General features: G+C 44.0%; 2 protein-coding genes across 2 annotated transcripts; one reads left to right on the top strand and one right to left on the bottom strand.

Annotated features, from left to right (window-relative positions):
• Window positions 1-306: 306 nt before the first annotated feature.
• On the bottom strand, window positions 307-2,480 carry RPS27A (ribosomal protein S27a). The gene is made up of 6 exons (XM_059828476.1): window positions 2,444-2,480; window positions 2,302-2,363; window positions 1,807-1,861; window positions 1,574-1,659; window positions 786-917; window positions 307-489 (listed from the first exon to the last, which is right to left on the bottom strand). The coding sequence occupies exons 2-6, from the start codon at window positions 2,347-2,349 to the stop codon at window positions 340-342; spliced, it is 471 nt and encodes a 156-aa protein (XP_059684459.1). The 5' UTR covers window positions 2,350-2,363; window positions 2,444-2,480; the 3' UTR covers window positions 307-339.
• A 2,308-nt stretch (window positions 2,481-4,788) lies between these two features.
• Window positions 4,789-9,430, top strand: CLHC1 (clathrin heavy chain linker domain containing 1). Its single transcript, XM_059828449.1, has 4 exons — window positions 4,789-4,917; window positions 7,127-7,329; window positions 8,125-8,298; window positions 9,291-9,430. Exons 1-4 carry the CDS (start codon window positions 4,895-4,897, stop codon window positions 9,428-9,430), a joined length of 540 nt encoding a protein of 179 aa, XP_059684432.1. The 5' UTR covers window positions 4,789-4,894.
• The last annotated feature ends 1,719 nt before the right edge of the window (window positions 9,431-11,149 follow it).

Consider the following 11,149-nt stretch of genomic DNA (forward strand, 5'->3'; position numbering starts at 1 on the left):
CTCCTGATCTCCTTTTTTCTGGATTAGAACTACTGTACTGTCTATGCCTCTCATGTTTAAAGAGACCACTTCTAAGGGGTGAGCTGGAGTGTTGGGTGGTTTTTTTCTCTGCCATTGTACCCATTATCTCCTTTGAAGGAGACTTGACTAACCAAAGCCACTCTTTAAAAGAAGTTGCTGCTTCAGTTCTAAAGCCAAAGTATTTCATCCTAGTTGGCAGCCAGCATCCCAAATCCCACAGATTTCTCGATTATCAGCAGAGGGAAAATACAGTGCCACCGGAAGCAGAAATAAATCCTTAAACCGTACAGAACTTCAGATTTTTATTGTCTAGTACATTTACTTGTCCTCAGGTTTATTGAAGCAGTATGTCAGACAGCACTTGCCACAGTAGTGTCTGTCGAAGTGACTAGCCATGAAAACTCCAGCTCCGCACTCCTCAGAGGGGCACTCCCGGCGCAGACGGCTGATCTTGCCGTTCTCATCCACCTGGGAAGGGCAAAGAGGCAACATCTCACATATACTTGCCACCTTTTAGCACCGATGATAATTTTGAGTATTTTTCTTTGGCAAAGTAGCTTTCGTGATAGTTACTACATCAGGTTTCTCAAAGCAAAGTTCAGAAGTGCCCAATTGCAACAGTCAGTTTCACTTCTATTTAATGGGGGATATTTGCAAATTGAAGGACTTTAAATACACCAGGCTACACCCAGATTAGCTACAGGCTTCATCCTTCATGGTGAGAGCTAAGTTTTCATCAAGCTTCTAGAGTTAGTTCTACATACCTTGTAGTACTTAAGCACTGCAAGCTTAACCTTCTTTCTCTTATGCTTGTTCTTCTTGGGAGTAGTGTAAGACTTCTTCTTTCTTTTCTTGGCACCACCACGAAGTCTCAGCACAAGATGAAGAGTTGATTCCTATTTGTAAAGCACATGAAATAAGGTCAAAATGCTTTCTCAAAACAAGAGTAGCATTTAAGCAGGCTTTTTCTTTTCTCTCAAGTAGATCTCTCAAGCACCAGGCAATTAGGAGAGCTCTAAAAGGATTATTTGCTATTAAATCTGCAAATGAACAGGCTCCAGAGAACAGTGGGCTGCTGCATCCCAAACCCCAAAAGGTTCAATTACTGTCCTCAGTTCTAACTGCAACTGCAGAATACTTTTATGATGTTAACTAAGCCAAACTGACAGCTATTTGTTGCTCTTCCTTTCTAGTGGCACTCACTGGCCTGACTGTCAGGTTAATCTGGCAGAAGCGATCCGGATTTTTCACGTTAGCCCCCTAAAGCAGCTCACCAGAGCGTGCCCAGGGCCAGGGCTGAGAGAAGGGAAGCACTGGAAGCGGAACCTGTTAGAAATGTTTTCTTCTGGCCTGAAACTAGAGACTGGGCTGCAGCAACTGCCAGTTCTAGTCCTAGCATCAGTATGGCCCCAGTCAGAAGTGCTACCCAACCCCAAATCAACTGGTTCGGTTGAATCCATCTGAAGCCTTAGGCTCAGCAGCAACTGTCAGTCTGTTCCGACAGTGCCAGCTAGTTGGTACTACAACACTCTGTTCAGCCTTTCCTACTCACTTTTTGAATATTGTAGTCAGACAGCGTGCGTCCATCTTCTAGCTGCTTACCAGCAAAAATCAGTCGCTGCTGATCAGGAGGAATGCCTAATGGTGACATAAATCAAGATGAAATGAGGAATGTGAATTATGACATTCCGTAATAAAATAGTAGGTTGCTGCAGACAATCGCATGTGCATAAGATACAAATCAGTCCAACAGGGAAGAGGGTAGTAAGTGCATCTTGAACTTACCCTCCTTATCCTGGATCTTAGCTTTTACATTTTCTATCGTATCAGAAGGCTCAACCTATTACAAAACAAAGCAACGGAATGAAAACGCCCTCTGCCTTTTAATTAGCCCAGAAAAGCAACAGAACCATGAGGGGCTTCAGACGCATCCCCTATGCTGTCACGGCCGTTTCGGGCCCCCCATGGGGCCGCTAGCTCCGGGCACGCAAACGCCCCGGGCGGCGGCAGGGCCGGCGTTTCGGTGCAGCGGAAGGCACCGGCCGGGCCGCGGCTCCCCTTCGGCCGGCCCGGGCCGCCGGACACGGGGCGGCACGGAAAGCCCGAGGAGGGCGGGCGCGGCCCTGCCGCCGCACGGGGCCGGGATGCGGCGAGGCCTTTGCCGGCCTGCGCCGCCCCGGGCCGGGGGTCGCGCCTCCGCAGGGCAAACCCTCCCCGGGCACCGCTCCCGCCTGCCCTCGCCCGCCGGGGCAGCGCGATGAGGGGGCCGCGGCGGCTCACCTCGAGGGTGATGGTTTTCCCCGTGAGGGTCTTCACGAAGATCTGCATGGCGAGGCCGGCACCTGCGGGGGAGAGGCGGTGAGGGGCGGCGGGGCGGGGGACGGGACGCGGCCACGCGTGCGGCCGCGGAGCGAGGACTCACCCGCGACCTGCTCGCGGAATGGCGGCTCCCCGAAAGAGCGCCGCGCCGGCCCGCACGGGGTTTCCACCCGCGCCGGAGGAGGGGCGGGCGGCGCGGCGGGACTACGGCTCCCGGCGCGCCCCGCCGCCGCCAGCCGCGCTGAGGCCTGCCGGGAGCTGTAGTCCCGCCCGAGGGGCGCCATGGGAGTCGTAGGCGGGACCGGGCGCGGCGGGGAGGGGGAACTGCAGCTCCCACAGTGCACCGCGGCTCGCCTCGCGCAGCTGCAGGCGCCAACGGTCGCCGGCGGCCGTGAGGGGAGGAGGCGGCGCGGCCGTGAGGGGAGGAGGCGGCGCGGCCGTGAGGGGAGGAGGCGGCGCGGCCGTGAGGGGAGGAGGCGGCGCGGCCGTGAGGGGAGGAGGCGGCGCGGCCGTGAGGGGAGGAGGCGGCGCGGCCGTGAGGGGAGGAGGCGGCGCGGCCGTGAGGGGAGGAGGCGGCGCGGCCGTGAGGGGAGGAGGCGGCGCGGCCGTGAGGGGAGGAGGCGGCGCGGCCGTGAGGGGAGGAGGCGGCGCGGCCGTGAGGGGAGGAGGCGGCGCTCCTCAGCCTCCCTCACGGCCGAGGGCGTGTGCGCGGACGCTGCCGGGCGGGCTTGTCTTTGCAGGGGAGACTTTTGTGCGCTGTAGCCGATTCTGGCGGTGCCTGTTGGTTTTGGGGTCGCGGGTTGTTTCAGGTAGCTGTGTTTCCACAGGGCTGCGCTGCAGCATGAAATCCCAGAAATCGGTGCCCTACCCTCGGTCCGGGCCTGTGGAAGCAGTTTAAAAACATCCTACAGCCGCCTTGCCACCTGCAGGTTCCCCAAGAATTTATCTGGGTTTGTAGGGCAAACATTTTTAGAATTAGAAAACCCGTAAGTAAGTTAGGACTAGAGTAGCACCGAGAGTCGCGTTAATTTGGAAATTACTTATTAGGTGGTTTTATGCTTATGAATTGAATATGGGAAGGGTTGAAGCAGAATGAAGACTTGCTTGAATACATGAGAATCAGCTGATGCTATTTTAACAATTTCAACTTCCAGGTTTTGATCTGAGGCACTTGTTGAACAAAGGAGGAAAGGTGTTTATACTTTGTGTAAGAAAGGTGCTAGGTTGCTATGCCAAACCATTGCATGGGAGCAGAGAAACATTCTGTCTTCCATCCCACCCTTTTTGAGAAGGGTGGGAGATTTCTGGAGAGCGTACAAACATACGTATTGACAGAAACTGCTAAAGTGGGTTGTGCTGAGCAAGGACCACCTGAGGAGTGTTACGTTACATACAGTAATGCGTTTAACAAGGTAACAAACGTTTTTCAGTTAAATGAGCAATGAACAATAATTAATAAGTAAAAAGTGGTTTGCTGCTTCTCTGTCTTCTGGGGAAAAAGGGTATAAGCAGATTGATTGTGAGCTGTTGGTGGTGTTACAGAAATCAAGGATTGGTCTGTTTTCAGCTGGTTTTTATGCCCCTGTGCACACTGCAGTCAAATAGAAGCCACTATGATGAATTCATACTACCAGTAGTTACAGTAGGGTCCATGCTTGATAACCACTTTTCTCAACTTCATTGCAGTTTTGAAATTATAAGGTATTACAAAGCTGTCCTTCCTAAAACAGGAGAAAATCTACATAACTAAAAAGACCCATGACATATATCCCATGTGCTATGTATTAGCGTTAACAGGTGTTATAGTTTATAATTTCATCTTCCTCACAATGTTTTTGTTTGCATTTGGAAACACAAAATTCAGTGATACTGATGATGTCAGAGACTGAAGCAGTGGAGTATTTTGTCCTTCCTTTAGAAGGAGCCATAGGGGCATTGCTGAACTTTACAAGATCAGCGTGGGTTTTTTCACTGCATATTTTATTGGCTTTTGTTCAAGATTTAAAGGCAATAACTGAGAGGAAAACTGTGATAAGCTAGTATTCAGGATCTGAATTACAAAATTACAAAATCTGTAGTCTTAGCAGCATATGTTCTATTTTCTGTATTCTCAGTTGAAAATCTGTATGTTTTAAAGACCCCACCCCACCCCGAGATTTACCCATTACCTGTCAATGGTAAAATACGGTCATGAACCCTCTGCCTTCAGTTTTGAGCAACCTTCATTTGGAGTAATTAACAAAGCATCTGATATGACTCAACCTCCTAAAAGATTTAGTAAGAATTTTGTCAGAGGCATGTGGTGGGTATCAGCAAACAAAGTCTAAAACTTAAGAAGTCTGAAATAGTGAAAGGTACTTTTCTGGGTGCTCAGCCAATGACTTCTGTTTTCATCCCTTTAGCTGTTAGCTGCCTTAAAGGAAGAAATCTCCCTTTGCTGAAGTATTTTGACACTCTGATAAACTCAAGTACTGCAGCTGGACGCCTTCCAAATTCAGCTATAACCCTGGAAGCAATCAAATGAGCATTGTCTGAAAAGCAATTACATCTAGGAATGCGTTGGGTTAAACAGCAAAGGTATGTGGTTCTTCTGCACTGAGATTCACAGAGGGGTATGCCATCCTCCGTTACTTCCCAAGTCATGAGGCTTTGCCTTTTCTTCAAAGTAAATCCTTTCAAGCAAAACACAACCAAAAATACATTAATGGATGTCTTTTTTTTATTCTTCTGTTAAATTCTAAATTCAGTATGAGTGTAGACCAAACAAGTAATATCAACAGCTCCTTCTGAAGGATGCATTTTGTTTTGGTTGCTGTCAGCTTTTCATACAGCATTGTAGACTCCAGTTTTGTTTGAGACTCTTTTGTCATACACTGTACTAAAAAACTATACGGATAGAAGATTTTCACAGCCTTCTGTGGATTAAAAAACCACAATTACTAGGATATTAATTTCTTTCATTTTATTGTTGATGTCAGTACTAGATTCACAGTTTCAAACACAGTTACACTAAAAACACAGTTAAACTGTAAACTCTATACCTGCGCTTGACCTCTGTTTTTCCATTTATGGGGATAGGATACAATCATATTTGAATTTCTAGAAATGTGTCTGTTTCTGCATTTTTGATGTGGGGAAGACATTAAGCTGTCAGAGAGATGTTTTCCTAATCCAATGTAGATTTGTTTGAAATGGTGAAAATCCTACTAGAACAGTTTGATGTTAAATTGACTATAACGGTTGCCTCTCTGCTGAAAGACTCCTGAGAAGAGCAACAACGTTCTTTAACACTAGCCCATATTTCAGTTTTACATTGGGGTTCTAAACCACCTTGTGTCAGGATCAAAACACCACTTCTTTGTTTCAGTCCTAACCCGTAATCTGTCCTACTAATGCAAAAAAATTGTTACAGCCTGCTCTTTTGACATGCTGAAATCATCATTGTTCTTATAGTAGTAAGAACTCGCTAGTTACATCATCACACTGAAACAGTGTTTCTCAAGCCATGCTTTATGACCACCTTGGGAATCATAAAATGTTACTAAATGCAAAGTTAGTAGACAACAGCTTAGTTCCTCTAGGGTGGAAGAGTGAAAAGCAGCTGTAGTTTCTAGTTTCAAGTATTACGGATCTTTGCAGTGAGGGATCTGCAAATTGCTTTTAATTGTTTGCTGGAGAAGCCTGTTGAAAAATACTCTGTTACTGAAACATAACGATGCCTTTTTTGTATAGGTAAATAGGAGCTTTACCTCCTAGTCTAAAACTGTAAAGTTCTGTACTGATTTTAAAACAGTCTTTCGCAAGTACTAAAAATAAATAAAAAAATCCTAAACCACTTAGATTGTAGGCAAAACTGGTAGCAACACCTGTAGCAGAGAGGTTACGTAACACTTGACAGTATAAATCCCTGTGATTGCCACACTATTTTGCTGCACTATATTGTATAATAATTGCCACACTATTGTGCCATTGTAAGTGTGGCAAAATTTTGTCTGTTTCCCATTCCTGTCTCCTTAGGTAGAATTTCTTAGGAAGGTGTTAAAGCCAGCTGAGCTACTTCTGAGAGTCATACTACAAAATAGCTTGTTTTTGTTAATATGACAAAATTTCCTCCACTCTTTCTTTGAATCTGCTTTGTACTTTGAAGAAAATGTGAAGTTGGATAGCAAGCTAAATGGCTCAGGGTGTTGCCATTTTCTGTTCTTCTAATAATCGCTGGAAATCCGACTAGGCTTCAAAAACTCACTTTTTTTTGATGTGTTCCTCTGAGGTTATTGTGAGACTGACAGTAAAAATTACAAATACCACCAGTAGTGAGTAAACCTGCTTCCACAGGCTGTGCTGTGGAACGTGCAGCAATGGCCGCTCTGCTACATCACAGCTTGGGAACAGCACAAGCATTTCCTTTATTCCTGAAACCAGCCTTGAATCTCCCACGTCCAGGAACACTGTAATCCTGCAGTTATTCCTCCCAGCTGCCAGGGACTGGAATTGTGGTAATCCCTGAAAGAAATGTCCCATCGCTTCCTATTGCTTTCAGTGCTCTTAGAGCCCTCTCTGCTGCAGTTGGGAGATTGAAGAAAAGAAGGAAGAGGCTACTTTCTCAAAGGTAGAAAATTCAGGCTGCAAGAGGGGCAGAAGAGCTGAAAGGGTTATAGCTTAATACTTACACATGCAGAAATATGCCCATCTACACAATCCACTTGTTGTAACTTGTTTTGAAATATTCCGAAGTTACGGAACACATTAGTAATGCTGGTTTGTTTTATTACCTTGTCTTCTTCAGGTTAACCTTTTCTGAGGCAGTAGGAGATACTGTTTATGACTACAGGAAAGTGGAACCAAGCAATGAGTCAAAATGCCTGGTTTTGGCTCAGGTCGCCTATGGTCAGTCTGGCGCACACAAAACAGTTGCTCTGTGCCTGTGTAAACAGGGCCAAATTTTGGGAGCAATGGGTTATATTCAGCAACTGGAGCATTTTTCTTTAGGTAAATAATAAGGCTCTTGTATTGTCTTTCGTGATTGTTCTACAATGTATTTATTTCAGGTTTAACGGTGATGTTTTGGACCGCGTTTGTATAGAAAGCATTTGAAGTGAATACAAATATCCGAACTTTTGTCATTGTGTTTACCGAGACGTCAAGAGTTCTGTTAATGTCCCTATGTATTTTTTCATAATATCAATACACCCATGCTCTGATGAAGTAAGGAGTCACTTTTTGTACACCTGCTAGAAAATCTCCACATCATTTTGGGGAGGACCTCAGTAGGAGGCTGTGGGGGTTCTCAGAGCCTACAGTTCTAAAACCAAGGTTGTCCCTCTCTGGTGGATAGTGAGTTCATTAATCAAATGACGAAAGCAAAGAAAGGTGCCCTGTGTTCTTTCTTAGATTCCTTTCTACTTAGCTGCCTTCTGGCAGTGTTCTTTTTTTCTTCTATATGTGTTCTTGCTTAGACTGTTTTTGCTCAGTTAAGTTACAGTTTTTCATTTTTGTTTTATTTCCTGGCCGTGTTTCAGATAATTTTAGGGGAGGATTTTCAAGTTGTCATCTCTTCTGGGGTTTGTTGATTTTCTCATTCTATGAGATTTCTAAAATAATTACAGGAAAAAATATTCCTTATATATATTTTTTCAAGTAAAAGAAGGTTAGATTTTAATGTCACCACTAGCTTTTCCACAGTGTTCAGGGAAATCGGTCAAGATCATTATGGGTTTTTACGGTGAGGAAAGAGAGAGGTAACCATATGCAAATACATAATAATCTTGGTATTTGTTTTTTCAGATGATTACTTCTTTCTCTTGGAAAACCGTCCTAGCACTGCATTAATTTGCTGTCTCAGTCAACAGTGGATTAGAAAACCACCATTTTCATCTATGGAGGCTATAATCCTGTCTTTTTTCTCCGCTGATCACAAAAAGCATGGGTTTGAGCTATTGGAGGACATGAGCAAGAAAAGTAAGCACAGCAAAATTTTAATAACAAACTTTCAAACTTGAGATTTCAACTCAACTCCCATTTCAGCCTATAAATTACTTTGGGTTCAGTGCTCCTAGTTTATAATGTGATCTGAATAAAAGCTTTTCTTTCACAGCGAGCTGAACTGTGCATTCTCGCATCTTCCAGAGCTCCCCCAGGGGTGAGGGTCACTCTGTCAAATTTGAGGGTCCATCTTGCTTGCGCTCACACCCAGGTTTGGTCTGTGCCATTGTGCAGAGCACCCCTCAGGGCAGCCCTGCCACTGAAATAACTCTGGAGGCACTTTGCTTGCTTCTAGCAGAGCCTCTGTAGGCTGGCTTTTGGGCTACCTGCAACTTCAGCACTTACTGCTTAGGATGCAGAAAAATAAAGTCCAACTTTGTTGTAAGGTTTGTAATTTTTCAGAGGGACTTTTTTTTTTACACTGCCAGACACAGCAGCAGAAACTCTTCAGGCAGCATGAACTCAAGCCAAGGGCAGACAGCGGCAAAAAACCACACGGGCAGCCAGCGCCAGGTTCTGAAACTACTCTGCAGACAAACTAGTACTTACTTATCTGCCTGGACTTAGCCAGGAAAAGTGCTTAAATGTAAAGATAATATTTCTGAAAGTTAGGTTTTCTGCATCCAGGGAGGATTATTTGCATCTATTGTGCTTATTGTGTCTTGCTCCAATAAACTGCCCTCAACTTCAGTGCCTGCAACTCCCCTGTCATTCTGTTGCTTGCAGGTTTCAGAAATGATTTTGAGTGCAATTGTGGATTTTGGCTGTTAAGCTTTTTCAATTAAAATAAACACTGTTTTTCTTATGGGTCTTTAATTTGGTCACCTTTCTTTTTTTTTTTAACTCAGTCTTAGGATTTATAATCCATCTAAAAAAACAGTGAATGATTTGTGCAGTATACTTAATGAGTAGTACAAAGCTTATTAGGGCAAATGCAGGATCTGTAAATGCGGTTGGTTTTTTCCTAGATGCATTGGAACAGGTTATTCTAAATGATACCATCTGTACTTTGGAAGACTGGAATAAGATAGCAGTTGCTTGTGCAGAAAATAAGCATGAAAAGTTATCTCAGAAAATCGTGTCTTACCTCACCGGATGGAGTGTTTGAAAATTCGCCGCTTGAAGATGAAAAAGATGCAAGGATAATGGAACATGTTTTCTGGTAGTTTTTCTGTGTAACAACAGAGGGAGCTCTTAGAGCAGTCAAGCGAAGAAGCCTTCTAGCTCTTTGTACGAACTGTGGTAAACACTAAGCATGCGGAAACAGTGCTGAGAATTATTTTACCATCAAATATCAGTTATTTGTCTCTTTTAATATGTCTGTGTGACCATGCATGCATGTTTGTATTTTGTTTAACTGGAAATGTATTCTCAGTGTAGAGGAAAGTTGGCATATTGTATTCCGGAATGGTAGGGTAATGGTATGCATGTGCTTTCCATCCTGTTCTCAGCTTCTGTGCATCGTGTCTGTCCTTTAGCATAGTGCTGGAGGGAGATACTGCACAGGGTTTAGAATCAGCGTGGGTAAGGGAAACTGCTCCGAGTGGATCATTGTTCTGAGGGAGCTGGACAAAGGGCATTGTGCAGTGTAGACATACCCTGATGCCTTGGTCATCTTGTTTTTTCCCCCATAGGCCAGAAGGCTTGCATCACTAGAGTCAAAGTACAAGTCATAGCATCAAAATGATCTAACAAATTCTGCCAAAATACATCAAATGTCTACTTGGAACAAATTTGGGCTTCAGTTATATGCATGCACCTGCTCCTTGGATTGCTGTGGGAATTGTGTGGTTTGAGGACCATATTACACTGTAAGAGCCAGTACGGGAACTTAGCTTAGGCTGATTATTAAGAGATGGGGAATTCACTCTTAGGGAAAGGAAGATGTCCAACTGCAGTCCTACGCCAGCAGATTCACTGGGTGCGTGTTGGCAGAGCCTCTTTTTAGCTCTCAGCCCACAACCAGTATAAACAGGAAGAATACTGAATGTCATTTACTGTTGTCACTGTGCTACATGTTCTCAAATAACAGATATCTCTATAATTAAGCTAGATATAACTACTGCTGTTTTGTTTCAGTTTTAATACATTTTGGCACTCTTTAAAAGCTGCTGGGCCATGTTTATTATACGGACAAATCTGCAATGTTAGGAGTCACAAAAGAACATTCTTTAAAAGAGAAGAATGACAAGTCTACAGATATTGTAAGGATTGTGTGGATGAGGAACAGGGAAAGGTATGCAAGTTCAGTTTTCAACATGTAGAATAATACATTCTGTAAATATAACCCTTAAGTTAAATATATAAATGTAGAGATATTTTCTGAATTAAATTAGTGTTAAGTATTTTTTTCTAGTAATGCCTGCCATTTAGTAGTGTCTTTCCAAATGCTTGTGAATTATTACTGCTCTGAAGAGCTTGCAATTTATGCAAGTTTTAATAGCGATACACTCTTTGTAATGAGCATTAGAACTTATACCTCAAGAGTGGTTCAAATCTGTCAAAGACTGGACAGTTTAGTAGCACTTGAAGTGCATTCGGTGCTGTAGAAAAAGGTAAGTTCTGTGACCCTGCAAAGTAGGCCCTTGCCAGGATGCTTTTGTAGTTGTCTTAGCTGATCACATCTTTTCCTAGGACAGATTTTTTTAATCTGATGTAGCATTTTCTGTACTCCATCTGCTATGCTAAGAAGGAATTCCTGGCATTTTTAAAAGTCAAAGGGCAGTTGATATAATCCTATTTGCAGGAGAAGGGGGAGAAAGGTGATACTGTCAAAAGAATGTGAGAACAGAGATTTAAAATATTTATTAAAGTTTCAGTTTAAAGA

This window comes from Gavia stellata, chromosome 23 (genome assembly GCF_030936135.1).
Source record: "Gavia stellata isolate bGavSte3 chromosome 23, bGavSte3.hap2, whole genome shotgun sequence".
Classification (NCBI taxonomy): domain Eukaryota; kingdom Metazoa; phylum Chordata; class Aves; order Gaviiformes; family Gaviidae; genus Gavia; species Gavia stellata.

Coding starts and splice junctions, on each gene's coding strand:
- RPS27A (XM_059828476.1), bottom strand. CDS start 2,349: ATGCAGATCTTCGTGAAGACCCTCACGGGGAAAACCATCACCCTCGAG. Junction 1,862..2,301: donor GGAAAACCATCACCCTCGAG/GTGAGCCGCCGC, acceptor GTTTTGTAATAG/GTTGAGCCTTCTGATACGAT. Junction 490..785: donor CAGTGCTTAAGTACTACAAG/GTATGTAGAACT, acceptor TGCCCTTCCCAG/GTGGATGAGAACGGCAAGAT.
- CLHC1 (XM_059828449.1), top strand. CDS start 4,895: ATGCGTTGGGTTAAACAGCAAAG. Junction 7,330..8,124: donor ACTGGAGCATTTTTCTTTAG/GTAAATAATAAG, acceptor TTGTTTTTTCAG/ATGATTACTTCTTTCTCTTG. Junction 8,299..9,290: donor GGAGGACATGAGCAAGAAAA/GTAAGCACAGCA, acceptor GTTTTTTCCTAG/ATGCATTGGAACAGGTTATT.